The sequence below is a fragment of the Myotis yumanensis genome, unplaced genomic scaffold (assembly GCF_028538775.1).
Source record: "Myotis yumanensis isolate MYYU_CA2020_CCGP unplaced genomic scaffold, mMyoYum1.0.hap1 SCAF_1, whole genome shotgun sequence".
Taxonomy (NCBI): domain Eukaryota; kingdom Metazoa; phylum Chordata; class Mammalia; order Chiroptera; family Vespertilionidae; genus Myotis; species Myotis yumanensis.
Window position 1 is genome coordinate 136,285,956 of NW_027223752.1, and position 15,500 is coordinate 136,301,455.

The 15,500-nt window shown below is 42.9% G+C and overlaps 1 protein-coding gene across 1 annotated transcript in view; it reads left to right on the forward strand.

Annotated features, from left to right (window-relative positions):
* The window catches only part of LOC139016149 (cyclin-Y-like protein 1), a 75,162-nt gene that overhangs the window by 44,073 nt on the left and 15,589 nt on the right, over positions 1–15,500 (forward strand). Inside the window, exon 2 of the mRNA XM_070423828.1 lies at positions 13,299–13,334. Coding sequence (XP_070279929.1) covers positions 13,299–13,334 — 36 coding nt within the window. The remainder of the gene's footprint in view (positions 1–13,298; positions 13,335–15,500) is intronic.

Consider the following 15,500-nt stretch of genomic DNA (forward strand, 5'->3'; position numbering starts at 1 on the left):
GCTTTAGCTCTGAGGCGTGGCTCCAGCTCTTAGGCCTCAGCTGCTAAAAGCAGGTATCTGGCTTGTTTGTGTTCTATCATCGAAACACTGTTTCAACTCCAGCTCTGAGATACCGGCTGGCTGAAAGTAGGTTCCTGGAGTTTGTTTAGCTTCTATATTTGTAACAATGTTTCAAACTGCAAGCTCAGAGGCCGTCAGCAGCAGGCGGGGAATGTTGGAGTCCTCCATCACTGAAGCAAGCAAGCCTCATGTTTGCTTCAAGCTGCCTGGCTGCCGGCCGCCATCTTGGCTGGCCTTTAATTTGCACATCGTCCTGATTAGCCAATGGGAAGGGTAGTGGAGGTACGGCTAATTACCATGTTTCTCTTTTATTAGATAGGATAGGACAACCCATTTGCTGATACCACAGATTCTAAATTGTTCTATGAAAGTAATAACTAAGAAATATGATGTTCTTAGCATGTAGATTTTAGGAAATGCTTTCAATCTGCTTTTTGTTTATGACTTCAGATTTTTTAAATTAAATTCATTGGGGTGACATTGGTTAAAATCCTTATTTAGATTTCAAGTGTACATGTCTCCGATACATGATCGCTACATTGCATTGTGTGACCACCACCGAAAATCAAATAATCTTCCCTCAGCATATATTTGGTCCCCTTTACCCTTTACTTACCCCCACACCCGTTCCCTCTGGTAAACACCATACTGTGGTCTATGTCTATGAGTTTTAGTTTTATTTTCCACATATGAGTGAGAGCATATGCTTCTTAGCTTTTTCTGTCTGACTTCATTTAGCATATAATACCCATGTTGTGACAAATGGCAGTACTTCCTCCTTTCTTATGGCTGAGTTGTAGCATCATACACACAAACACACACACACACACACACACGCACGCACACGCACACCACATCTTCTTTATCCAAACATTTACTGAAGGACACTTTATTTTCATGTTTTGGCCATCAGGAATAATGTTACAATGAACATATATCTTTGAAAACAAATGTTTTTTCAATTTTTCTGGTAGATAACCAAAAGAGGGGTTGTCGGATCATATGGTAATTCTATTCTTGTTTTTGTGAGGTAATTCCATACACTTTTCCATAGTGGATGTACAGTTTATGTTCCTACCAGCAGTGAATGAAGGTTCCTTTTTCTCCATAACTTCTACAACACTTGTGATTACCATTCTGCTTTGGTCTGTCTTTCTTGTTGGCTTCCTTCAGATGTGTGGTGGTCCCTGGCTCTCTTTTTATATCTAACAAGAGGCTCAGTACACAAAATTCGTGCACTGGGGTGTGGCGGGGGCTGTCCCTGAGCCCGGCTGCACCCTCTCCAATCTGGGACTTCCCCCTCATCACAATCCAGGACTGCTGGCTCCTAACCACTCGCCTGCCTGCCTGCCTGCCTGTCTGATTGCCCCTAACCACTTCTGCCTGCCAGCCTTATCACCCCCTAACCACTCTCCTGCCAGCCTGATAGCTCTCTAACCGCTCCCGTGCCGACCTGATTGATACCTAACTGCTCCCCTTACAGCCCGATCACCCCAACTACCCTCCCCTGCTGGCCCAATCGCCCCAAACTGCCCTACAAGCCTGGTCAGCTCCAATTGCCCTCCCCTTCAGGCCTGGTCACCCCTAACACCCTCCCCTGCAGGCTAGGACACCCCTAACTGCCCTCTCCTGCCTGCCTGTTTGACCCCGAATGCCCACCCTGCCAGCATGATCGCCTGCAACTGCTGTCCCCTGCCAGCCATCTTGTGACTTCCATCTTGTGACAGCCATCTTGTGACAACGTCGCGTGACACTACCTATGCTTTTATTATATAGGATATGTTAAGATGAGGCAGTAGGCAGGATTTCAACAGGTACTTGATAGTAAGGTTTGAGTTGTCACTTAGACTCCTAGGCATGATAATTTTTCTAGCCTTTGCTATTGAACTTAAATCTGAGGAACCCTGGGTTCTATTCCATTAGTCTATTTGTCTTTTCTTGTCCCAGTACCAGGCAGTTGTGAGAACCATGTCTTGCTGATATAGCTTCATTTCTGGTATTGTGATCCCTCCAACTTTGTTCTTCCTTCTCAGCATTGCTGTGGTTATTCAGGGTCTTTTTTTATTCCATATAAATTTTAGAAAAGTTTGTTAAAGATCTTTGAAATGTGCAATTGGTATTTTCATGGGGATTGCATTGAATCTGTAGATTGCTTTGGGTAGTATGGACATTTTAATGATGTTGATTCTACCAATCCATGCGCATAATATGTTCTTCCATTTGTTTAGATCTTCCTCTATCTCTTTTTTCAATGTCCTATAGTTTTCTGAGTAGAGGTCTTTTACCTCCTTAGTTAAATTTATTCCCAGTTATCTTAATTTTTTTGGTGCACTGATAAATGGGATTTTTTTTTCATTTCTCTTTCTGTGAGTTCATTATCCTATATAATAAGAGAGAAACATGCAAATTAACCATCTCTCTGCTATGCCCAAGCCACGCCCACAAGCCAATCCGAGTGACTATGCAAATTATCCAACAAGGATGGCGGTTAATTTGCATACGCAGGTGTCAATTGCCCCAGAAGGCCACGATGGCCGCAGCCACGGGCTCCTGGGATCTTCACCAGCCCCAGGAGGCACGCCAAGCCACACCCATGGGCTCCCAGGACTTTCACCAACTCTGGGACCATCACTTCTGCTATGCTCACCAGCCAATCAGGATGAGTATGCAAATTAACCCAACAAAGATGGCAGGCCTGTGGGCAGCGTGCATGTGCATAGGCACCGAGCGCCTTCGGGCAGGTGTCTCACCCTGGCCGCTCCGTGCCAGTGTGCAATGCGTGGAGGCATGGAGCGGCCCGCCACAGCAGGGCGGGATGCCTGGCTTCCACTCCATCCCAGCCGTTGTGGGTAGGTGAGCAGCACTCGCCAGCGTCCCGCCCCGCCCAGACTGCTCTGGGCCTGTGGTCAGTGCGTAAGAAGAGCCTCTGGACAGGGGAGGGCGGCCAGCACTCCCCACATGGTGGCAATGGCAGCCGTGAGCGTGCCATCCTGGAGCCTGTGGGTCGAGGTGAAGTGCCAAGAAGTGGCTGCACAAGTCCCACCTCCTGGCCCAGTAGGTGTGTGATCACAAGGACAGCCACCGTGGAGGGCCAGATTGATGTCCTCCTGGCCACACCCTGGGGGTTTGCATATCTGCAAAGCCATAGGCCTCCGGTGTACATATCCTCTCCTCCCCCCCTTGCATGCGAACATCCCCCAAGGTGTTGTCACCCTTGTGCGCCTGCAACAGTCCTGGAACAAGGCTTCCACAAGTTCCCCCCGCCCCTCCACTGCACTTCCATCAACCCTAGCATGCCTAAGACCCCACAGGATGTGCACTCGTCCCCTCCGACACGCTCACGTCCTTTGGAGAGTGGCTGAGTGTTCTGGGTGCTGAGTGTGGGCGCCTGTGAGATGACAGTGAGAGGGTGGAGTGAAGATGCCCTGTTCCCGTGGAGGCCAGTGCAGCTTGAAATCACCTCTGTGGGGCTAATGCAGGTGCCTAGGTGGGAGCAGGTGCAGACAGACACCCTGGTGGGCACAGGCGGCCCTCACTGAGGTGCCTTTGGTCAGCATTCAAGATCAAGAATCCAGAGGAGGCGAAGAGGTCCGTCCTCTCACTGAAACAGTGGGATAGTCGGGGTGATTGCAGAGGAGGAATGTGCACTTTGGGTGCCAGCACCCATGAGCAAAGGCTGGCCTGACTGAGCCTCGCTCGTATGGTTCCTAGCAGCTCACACCTGCCAGGCGGCGGGTGAGAGGATGTGCTTTTCCTAGTTAATGACAGAAAACATTGATTCTTCCGCTGCCCGTGAGGGTGGAAAGTGAAGTGGGGAGACATGCGGAGAGTGAGCGAGGTTCCCTGTCTGGGGGTTCCAAATCCGCTGTTGGTTCCTTTCACCGCTGACTAGAGATAGACAGAGTGTCCTCCCAAAATGTATACACACTCTGAATACCTACTAATTCCAATTGTTTTAAGCATGAGAAGAAATAAACAACAGTGGAGCTGTCATCTGTTAAAAGTGTGGGAACAAACAGGCAGTCGGACATTCCCCGAGGTGTCCTGGATTGGAGACGGTGTAGGCCATACTGAGGGTCCCCCTTTCCCTCCCACCCCCATGCATGAATTTTTGCACCGGGCTACTAGTCTATATATATAAAGAGCCAGGGACCATAATGTACAAAACAACTGAAGGGACGACCGAACACCACACTTCACACACAGCAGGCTCGGGGGAGCAGGGACTGGCGAGCAGGCTGAACTGCTGACCTCTCAGAAAACGGGAGAGACAGGGTTGATCAGCTGCTGTAGGTTCTGGTGAGGCCCAGAGAGAGAAGCAGGGTCTGATCCGCAGCCTCCGTGGCAGCTGCTGATCAGCCCTTGCCTCTCTCTCTCTCTGGGCCTCACCAGCAGCAGCAGCTCGCTCTCTCTGAGAGGTCAGCAGTTCAGCCTGCTTGCCAGAAGCCTGGGGTGGCTGCTGTTCAGCCACGCCTCTCTGGTCAGGCCCAGAGATAGGCCCAGAGATGCTGACTGGCATAGAAACTGACCAATCAACCAAATCTGGGTGAACTGAGAAGAGCCAATGGCTGCCTAGGAGGCAGAGCTTTTGATGCTGACTGGCATAGAAATTGGCCAATCAAAACCTAATCTGGGTGAACTGTGAAGGCAGAACTTAAGGTGGGGGCTGAGGAGAGGTTTTAAGGGCAAAGGTTGTTTGGTGTAAGGTGTGAAGTGTAAGAAAGCGGTTCAATTTTTTGATGATAAGTTTGGCTGTACAGTGCATAGGGCTGGCTCTCAATCAAGATACAGTGATTATGTATTTTTGTCTGCCAAGTGCATCTCCTCCTGCTGAAAAAGGCTTCCCTCCCCCCTTTAAGCAATCCTATCCTATATAATTTATTTATACCAATAAAAGGGTAATATGTTAATTAGACTGAGTTGACCCACCATCTTCTGGACGTCCAACTTCCTTCTGGACAATGCCATGGTGGTAGGGGCCAAGGCAGATGCAGTTAGGGGTAATCAGGCTGGTAGGGGAGTGCAGTTGTGGGTGAGATTACGCTGGCAGGGGAGAGCAGTTGGAGGCAACCAGGCCAGCAGGGGAGGGCCATTGAGGGCAAGATCAGCCCATCAGGGGAGTGCAGTTGGGGGCGATTGGGCCATCAGGCAGAAGCAGTTAGGGGCAATCAGGCAGGCAAGCAGGCGAGTGGTTAGGAGCCAGCAGTCCCAGATTGTGAAAGGGATGTCCAACTGCCGGTGTATGGATTGGGCTTAAACGAGCAGTAGGACAACCGCTAGGGTTTCCAGATTGGAGAGGGTGCAGGCTGGGCTGAGGGACACCACCCCCAGTGCACAAATTTCATGCACAATGCCTCTAGTGCTGCTATAAAAAAGAAGGAACTTTTACCATTTGCAACAGCACAGATGGAACTGGAGAGCATTATGCTAAGCGAAATAAGCCAGTCAGAGAAAGATAAATATCACATGATCTCACTCATATGTATGTTATACTGATGAACATAATTTGATAAACAAGAATAGATCCAGAGACAAATGGCAGCGGGGGCGGAGGGGTGGTAAGAAGAGAAACCAAAGGACTTGTATGCATACATATTAGCATAACCAATGGACACAGACACTGGGGCGGTAGGGGCTTGCCCACACGGGGTGGGAATGGCAGGGGCAGACAATTGGGGAAAAAGTAGACATGTAAAACTTTAGACAATAAAAAACAACCATAATAATAAATAAGTAAATCTAACGAACCGCTTCCCTTTCTTGAAAAGATTGTAAAAGTCAATCTATTCTACCATTTGTTCTGAATGAGTGAACATACAGTAGGATTTTTGCCTTCTATATTCTAGTGACCTACTGAAATACCTACAAAGACTACCTTGTCATTAGCATTTAGGTTCTTTGATTCTTTTTTAGCATTTGCTTTTTTATCTCTATGGTTTTCTGTGGAGTTTATTGAGGTTGTAAGCCAGCAACAGTAAAGTTTTAACCATAAAGAACAATTGTTTTACATATTCAAGCAAGATGAGAGGAACATAATCATCTGGCAGCCAGTATATCCAGGATTTGCTACGAGGTTTAATTCTGCCACCATAGTGGGTACTAGATACTTGGTACTGGAAATTTTGAAAAATTGGGAGTAGACCTGGACTGATGGGGAAGTACTCAGTGTTGCTTTGATTGGACCTAACAGTACTATACTGTAAAGTGTTGCTTTACTAAATGAACCCCCATAGACCTGTGAGCCCATGTCTGATTAAAAATTTTCAGTGTTTTAGCACTATTTTCAAATAGAACACAATGTACATTTATAATGGAAAAAAATTTAAATAGAGGAAATGGAAGCAAATATCACCCAAAGTTTTACTAACTAGTCTATATTTTGGTGCATTTATTCCTATTCTTTTTACTCCCCCCTATATAGGTTTCTGGTCATAATTGACTTTATTATGGTGTATTATATGCCATATTGCAGCTGTATAGTATTAAACCTTCCATTTAGTAAAAAAGTATTTGGATGAGTTTTCATATTTTAAGCTGTATTTGTCTGATGAGATCCGAAAAGTAAAGTATATGTTAACTGCATGGCATAAGAAACATATCAGAGTTTTAGCTATAGTTAAGATATTTCTAGCTTGAAGGAGAATTTATTCCTCCAAATAGTGATTGTTTTCAAATTATGCCATCTGGAGCTTCTGGTTACTGAGGAGTCAGTGGCTTTAAAGGGAAGCATCTGAAACAGGCAAATTGATATTTTATCTATAATAATAAAAGTATAATATACTAATTTGACTCCACATCCTCCCGGACAACCAACTTCCAGATGAAGCCAGGGCTGCGAGGGAAGCCTGGGTCCCGGGTGCCAGAGGGAAGCTGGTGCTGGCAGCCAGGGAAAGGAAGGCCTACTCCCGCATGAATTTTGTGTATCTGGCCTCTAGTATAATATAAAGATATTTCTGATTTTTGGATACTGGCAGTTTTTAAATGCTCTGTATTTTAAAAGATATCAACCGGATAATCTCCCTACCTGTCTTTTGTGTATATGAGGGGCACACTGGTGGGAAAGTATGACAGCATGATGAAAGCTATTTTATAGGAATATGAGGAAAGAAGGCTTATCTGAATTAGTTTATAATAACACAAGAAAACTGATACAGTAGGCAGTTAGGCAGACACGAACAGAGTAGGAATGATAGGCCAAGTATGTCACCAAAGTAGAAAGCTGTTGGTGCCTAGCAATGGGCAAAACTGGGAAACCAAGTATTGTAGGGTGGGACCTCACCCAAGGGTGACCTTTCCTCCCTTAGCTTATCACGGGTCATGCAGTTTACAACCCCTGAACTTTCATATCGCTGGTCCCCTCACTTTTCCTCCCCCAGCATATGGACACCCTTAAAGAGAAACAAAGGGCCCAGAGAATAGCCTCATACAACTTCCATGCATGCCCTTGCATCCTGACTCCCATAGCATTAAGCCCTGAGGACAAAAGAGGTTCTGGCCTGATTCTAAAAATCTTAGTAACAAAGCCTCCAGTCTGCTGAGCTTAGAGACAGAGTTTTGGTCAAAGTAGAAGTAATATCTAGGCCTCAGTTGGTTTCAGCTTCAGGCCCAGCTTAGGTCCCCTAAGACCGTCCCTAAAATGTCTGCCTTTAGGTAAAAGCCCTTAAGATGAAGGACCCAGCACCTGTGCTCTCTCTCCCTTGAGCATGCCTGTAGTTTTTCCCGCCCTCTTCTCAGGTGCTCTCACTCTGGAGCATGCCCATGCCTTCCCCCTCTTGTTCCCCTGGGCGTGTATATTCTTCCTTTCTTTCTTCTAAGTTCCAGGGGCCCTTCTTCTGCCTCTGTAACTTGTGTGTGGAGCCCACGCAGCAACACTGGCTCACTTCTACCTCTGTGACTTTCTAAATATACTTTCTCTTATAATTTAAGTTCTTGGCTCTAAATTCTTCCTCAGCAAAACTCAACGACAAATGTCAAAACTCTGGTGCCATTTTGCCACTAACAAAATGAAGCTTATTAAAATTGTTGGTATTCTGTCATATTAAAGAATACTACTATTACTTTCAACTACTTACAGTGACTAGAATTGGGTTTTGGTTTTACTCTAAGAGGATTTTTGTAACATCGTTTGGGCTATTTCCGTATTTGATTATTGCTGTATTGTTGGGCTCTTAAATTAATGGGTACTTCTAAAAGACATGAATATTTCTAGTGTTTTAAAGATAATTTATTCTCTAGCATATCTCAAAAAATCATTGTCATATGTCTGACACCACTGCAGGTAAATTCTAATTTGTATCAGTAGGAGGATTTGCCTTCCAGTTGCAATTGATTTTAGACAATTGGTCAAACACTTGTGGCACGCCTAATTTGCCCCAGATTCTGTGCTGAGAAGGTTGGAGGTACAAGAGGAGTGAAAGTCCTGTCTTCCCTAGAGAAGCTCACTTTTTATGAGAGGGATGCCCTGGAAGCAGTTGATACCATGTAACAAGTAGTAACTCAGGTGTGTGAGTGCAAAGAAAGGGACAGTTGTGTCGTGTGGCTGCTGGCAGAGGTGTCCTGGAGGTAGATGGGAAGTGGGGTTAACCTTGCTGGGAAACAGTGGAAGAAAAACGCCTTGTAGTCAGAGAGAGCATATGAGTGAGGCAGGGTCCTGATAAGTATCATGTAGCTTAGGGAATCTATATATATGAAAGCCTAACCAACTGAACAACCAGTAGCTATGATGCATACTGACCACCAGGGGACAGACACTCAATGCAGGAGCTGCCCCCTGGTGGTCAATGTGCTTCCACAGCCAACGTCCCACAAACCCTCCCCCGACCAGCCAGCCAGCCTGATGGCCCCGATGGCCTGGCCAATCTCCCGCAGTCTCTCCCTTGGGCCGGGCAAACTCCCATGGCCCCTCCCCCCAGGTGACTGGCCAACCCTTTGCAGCACATCCCGCTGACCAACCAACTTCCCATGGCCATAACCCAAGGCCTGTTGACCAACATCCCTCCAGTTGGTCCCAATGGTCCTGATTGAAACCTCCAATGACCCCTCCCCTGGTCAGCTGGCCCCAATGGCCCCGATCAGGCTGGCTGGCCAACCTTTCATGTCCCGTCCCACCTGCCAACCTCCCACAGCCCCAATCAGCCCTGATTGAGGTACCCTACTCGTACATGAACTCGTGCATTGGATCTAATATATATATATATATATATATATATATATATATATATATATGCCTAAGAGACCGTTACAACCAGTCAACCCGTCGCTATGATGCCCACTGACCACCAGGGGGCAGACACTCAATGCAGGAGCTGCCCCTGGTGGTAAGTGTGCTCCCAAAGCCAACCTCCTGTGGCCGGCCAACCTCCCATAGTCCCTCCCCCTGGCTGGTTGGCCCTGATCAGCCCGGATCAGGACTGGGCAAGACAGCCCCAATGGGCCCTGATTGGCGGGCAGGCCAAGGGACCCCCTACCTGTGCATAAATTTGTGCACCAGGCCTCTAGTAGAATTTGTAATATCATGTTAAGTACCGTATTATCTGAGGTTCTCTTTTGAGTAATGTAATAATAGTCTTATTTCAACATGAGGAGAGAGTTAAATTCTCAGAGTTGTTTGATCTATTTTTGGATGTGAGAGAATCTTAAAACAATACTTTTTAATTCTCAAGGTGAGGAAACTGAGGCCCAGAGAGAACTCTGGTCCCTAACTTGTGAGCCGCAGGCCAGCCCCAGCACACACACACCTCTGCCTCAGATACATGTATTTTGTCACACTGTCTCCTGAACTAACATTTATTATTGGCTTTTATGTACTTCAGTAAAAGCTCTTGCTTCAATATTATAGAAGGCAGTATGTCTTAATGTAGAAAATAAATAGTAGAAATAGAAATCTTGGAAGGATTCATTTCTCAAGGAAAAAACACTAAAATCTTATTTTAAATGTTTTACATTGTTATAAAGGGAATTAATCATAGGTGTTTGCCAAGTTGGATTATAGGTAGTATGTCAAGGGCAGCATTTGATGACCCCCTCGTCAATTCTCATCATTGGAAGAGAGAGCATGCAGTGTGTTTACCGTAGAGCTGCACATGGTATTGCACTGAAGCAGTTCATAGGGTATGAGAACAATTGTAATGCTTAATTGTCTGACATTTTAACCAAGGAAAAACACACTTTTATAGGTTTAACTTACTGTGATATTTTCCTCTCTTCCCCTTCCCCTTCAGGTGTCTCCTTGTCACCCTAGGGAAAAGTACAGCTCGTGTGCTACAGTATTTGTAGACAGCACTATTTCTCAGTCTGATTTGAAAATCACCTTGCAGTGGTGAGTACAAATAGGGGACAGAACCCTTATCCTGCCCACATGTACATTTATTTGATTGTCCTTTTCAGTGCTCAGGTTAAAAAACTGGTGTCAATTATATATTGATTTCCACTTCCATTTTAATCTTAGAGTGACTGGAAGAAGGGAAACCCACTTAACAATTAAAAAATCCCCCCAAAAGTGTTTATCTTTTCTTGAGGCATTACTGTTCCTGAGACATTGTTGAACCAATGAAAGGAGAGGTGCGTTTTACCGAATGTTTCTGGAATAGAGTATTTCTTCATGAGATACAGGCCTAAAACCATGTGTACTACCCTGGAAGCTGCTCTTGGAAGAAGGGACCGCTTGTCCCCTACTGGCACCAGAGTGTATCTGCAATTACAGTTCATTGGATTGTGTCAGGTTTCCCCCATCCTACTTTCTTTTTTCCTGCACTATTTCTATATTGAAATGCACTCTCCTTCCAGGAAAAATGCATCAAAGCAGTCTAAAGGAACAACTTTTCAAAATAATTTCTTTGAGGGTTAAATTTGTTCAACTGAGGTTTTAATTTCATAGATGAATTAAATTTAGTTATATATATATGTATAGATATATATTTACACATCTTCAAGAAACTACATTATATCGATCCATATATAGCAAAATCATGAGAGAGGTGAAGTTTGGGAAACATAGTCACAGTCAGGTTTACGCTTAAGCAAACATAACAGTGTCATGATGATGAAAACTATTCATTAAATTCTGTGAGTTCATAGTCCACAATTGGAGATGCACTTTAAAAACACCCTAATATGAAACTTTCAAGCTTACTTAAGAGCAAAATAAAACCAAAACTTGGATGTAGAGCTTCCTGAATCCCATTGGTGCTGTCCAAGGATCATTATTGGTGTCTCTCCAGGATGAGAGGGTTGACTTTCCAGAACACAGTTTGAGAAATTCTACCTGAAAATATTAAAATCCTCATTCCTGATTTTATTTTTCAGTCCTAAGACATAATTTATTTATAAACTTAATTTTGTTTATATTGTATCAGCTTTTTGGCTACTTAAATTCTCAGTAACTTCTACTTTAATTATAACAGCCAGTTCACAATCATAATAATGTAAGTTTCTTCTCTCATAACAACAGTTGAGATCAAATTGTGTTTCAGCAAAACTGGAGCCCGTCTCTCTCTAAAGTCCTGAGCTTTGGCACCCAACTCACAATCACTGAGTCTTTTTCTTCAGTCTGGCCACTAAATCCGGGAGTAAAAACCAGTCCTTTCTGGCTGCATTTCATAGCTTCTTTTGAATTAGATGATTCTGGTGTTACAATATATAATTCAAGAGTTGTTTTGAAGATTAGCCTTACTTAGACAAGTGGGTGTTATGCCTTTTCTCTCCGAATTCGTCTAATTTTTGGAAGTACAGTAAATTTTCATTTGCTCTTACCAAGTTTTGAAAATGATCATTCAGTACATTTACTATTGGTAAATTAAAGGTTTAGTGAGAATATTAATAGAGCTCATTAGCTTTTAGGAATGGTTTTGAAAAAAAAGTTTATTCTGGGATAATAGTGCATTGTTCTCAATGGGATGGGTGAGCCTTATTAGAATCACTTACACAATTTTTGTCTAAATGTGTCTCTAAACACATGCATTCCATTTCTCCTTCCCTAACACACTCTGTCACTCTCACAAGACTTCTGATAAGCTGAGGAGGGATGGAAGGCATTTTTATGTGGAGAAAAGCATCTGGGATGATTTTGATTTTTACTCTACTTAATGTGTTCTCAAACTTTGCTGCACTTTGTCATCACCCGAGAAGCTTCCAAATTTAACCAATGCCCGTTAAATCAGAGCATCTCAAGGTGGAAGTAGGCAGTTTGTAAAACTCCTCTGATGATCCCAATGCACAGCCAAGCTTGGGAAACACACTGCCTGGTTAGAGGGTAGAAGAAGGAGAACTGCTTCTCACTCTTGGTGGGACCTTGAGCAAGTCAGTTTTAAGCCTTGGTTACTTTCTCTGTAAAATGGGTTGTTGAGTTAAATATCATCACAAGTTCATTGGTTCCTTTCAGCTTACATGCTTCAAATTCTATGATTTTAAAATCATTTTGAAGATGAAACTGTTTGAAGCACTACAGAAGTGCCCATCTTTGATGCTAACAATGCTACAGGCCTTTGTACAACTGCTAATATTCTATAACCTAGTTATAAAATTCAGATTTGCTTTTCCTCAATTATTTGGAGCTTCATTTCTGACATTTGGGGCAAAGAGAAAAAGCATATAACTTGATCTACAGCACTCCTTTGTTTCATGTTACACAGCATCTGGGAATAACATAGGGATATAGGAACTTACGCAGTATGTGAGGACTTACATCTGCTCATTAAAATTTTATTTAAACTAATTTGGAAATAAATGTTTTTAATACTACACGGTGTATAATTTTACTTCATTGCATTCTTATATTTGCCATTACATTTTCTTAACAATTACGTAAAAGTGACCTTAAATGATACGCTTCGGTATAGAGCATTTTATTTAACTTTAGGGGAAGAAGGAAAATAGGTGGGCAGGTGGAAAAACTACTGTGGCTTAAATTTAAGCATGTGTGCAAGTAGATCTAACTTGTACAGGATGAAAGGTTCTCTGAGTAGAAAGGCAAAAGATAGGGCAAGAGTGTAATAACTTATATGTTATAATGATCACCCAAAACATGTCTTCTAACAGCATATTCCTTAGCATTTTGGTTTTCCTAATTTTAGTAACTGACAAAGAACTACCACAAGGCAGAAAGTGCTTGGGCGATACTTTCTGAATGAGGATCTCATGGCCACTGGGCAGCTGGGATGGTCTTCCCCCACCACAACCCTTTTAAAACCTGTCTTCAGACCTGACATAAAGTCAATTGTTACTTTTTCTTTTCTCCACAGCCTGGCACTAGCAATATATTACCACATAAAGAAGAGGTGAGTTTTAAAACCAGTCTTGTTATTCTAGCTAATAAACTTACAAGATATAAAGTTAGTGTTAGATTTTAACTATGGATATTATTGGAGTAAGCTATAGTGCTCTTATTACATTGTTGAAATGAACCATTTGTTTTAGTCTTAGTACTCCTAATGCATAAGTTATTGAGGATCCTGAAGAAAATTTGTTTATGTGGGTTATATTGATATTTACTGTATTAGAAATTAAAATTGAGAATTTAAAAATGAATTCCTTGTATGTTGAAACATGGTTTTTATAGCACTGTTGAAATTTTGAGCAGGATACTGCTTTGTTGTGGCGGATTGCCTTGTGCGTTACAGGGTGTTTACAGCTTCCCTGGCCTCTCCACACTAGATGCCAGTAGCATAATCTTCCCAGGCCCCATTTTGACAACAAAAGCTGTATCCACCATGGCCGAATGTTTCCTGGGGGGCAGAAACACCCCTGATAGCAAGTCATAGTGGTAACAAAATTCTTTATAAAAGAGAATCATTTTCCACAATAAATTGGTCGAATGGAAATTGTGTCACTTATTTACATTTTGCAAATCTCTTTATGTCTGGTTCAACAGAAGACAGCTGATTCTCACTTACACCCTGTCTTCAATCCTTAGTGATTACCTCAGTCATTTCAATAATTTGTTTTGAATAAACAATATGCAGACCCAGCCTCATGTATCTTTATGGCTAGAAAAGTTTGTATTTTCAAAGCCTTCAGATAATTTTGGATATTCTTTGATACTATACCAGAAGTCCACAGAAGCTGTCTTCTGAAATTAGTTACAATGGAATTTTAAATCCTATCCTTGAACTTGTACTAAGGTCTCTGTTAAATTAGTACCCATGCATACATCTTCTATGCTAAATGAATCTCTTAAATTGTAAGTAATTTTCAAATAACATTGTGCATTGGTCATTTGGAAAGTATCAGCTCACATTTCTTTTTACAGTATCAAAACTCACTTTTGTTAGGTAGCATCACATAACCACCAGTCTTCCCAGAAAAAACTTTAGGTATTGAAAAACTGTTAGGTTACAAAAAGGATACAAGTTTTCCCCAATCTTGATTTTGAGCTTGATAGCTGGAACTGTGCAATTGGCAAGAAATGTATAAGTTATTTTCCTGGAAGTGACAGACTCACTTTTCAGTCTTGAGTGCACGACACTTGTATTATCAAATAAAAATATTATTCTCTGAGAACAGTAGGGCATTCATCTCACAACTAATTCCAAGTGCTTTTCCTTAACAACCACATTTCAGTATGCAGAAATGCTTAATGCATACTTCCCCTTGCAGCATTTCTCAACCTGTGGGTCACGACCCCTTTGGCGGTCAAATGATCCTTTCACAAGGGTCACTTAAGACCATCCTGCATATCAGATATTTACAGTACAACTCATAACAGTAACAACGTTACAGTTATGAAGTAGCAATGAAAATAATTTTATGGTTGGGTCACAACATGAGGAACTGTATTTAAAGGGCCAGAAGGTTGAGAACCACTGTAGAGTATAAGAAGAAGATTCAACTTTTAATAACATTATTCATTGTCACTGCTTTATCAAAGATGTGCTTAAGTAAAGCATATTTCTTGTCAACAAGTGGCAGTGAAGAATAGAATAACTACTAGCACAGATTGGGACCCCTGCCTTGATTCTTGCTCAGAAACCAGTTTTACTGACTTTGGCTTTTATCCAGTCATTGCAAATGTCAGTGTAAATGCAGGCAGTGCCTTAATATTTCTATACAAACAGTTTTGGCCTCATGGGTCTCCTGGAAATGGTCTAGTGGAACCACTGAAACTTGCAAAACACACTTGGAGAACCACTGTGTAAATGAGCAGAGTGTAGTAGTGTGGAATATTAAACATAAAAACCCCCAGAAGACTGGTTTCCCTCACTCAGTTGGTTGGAGCATTGTCTTGTACACCAAAAGCTGGCAGGTTTGATTCCAAGTTAGGGCAGCACATACCTAGGTTGTAGGTTCAATACTGTAAGGCCACATAGCTAGTTTTCCAGTTCCATGTATAGGAGGCAGCCAATCCATTTTTCCCCCTCAAATCAATAGAGTGGTCACTTCTAAAATACAAAGGCAAATTTTAACCTCAGATTATTGTAAAGAATCAAGAAGAATATAATATAGGA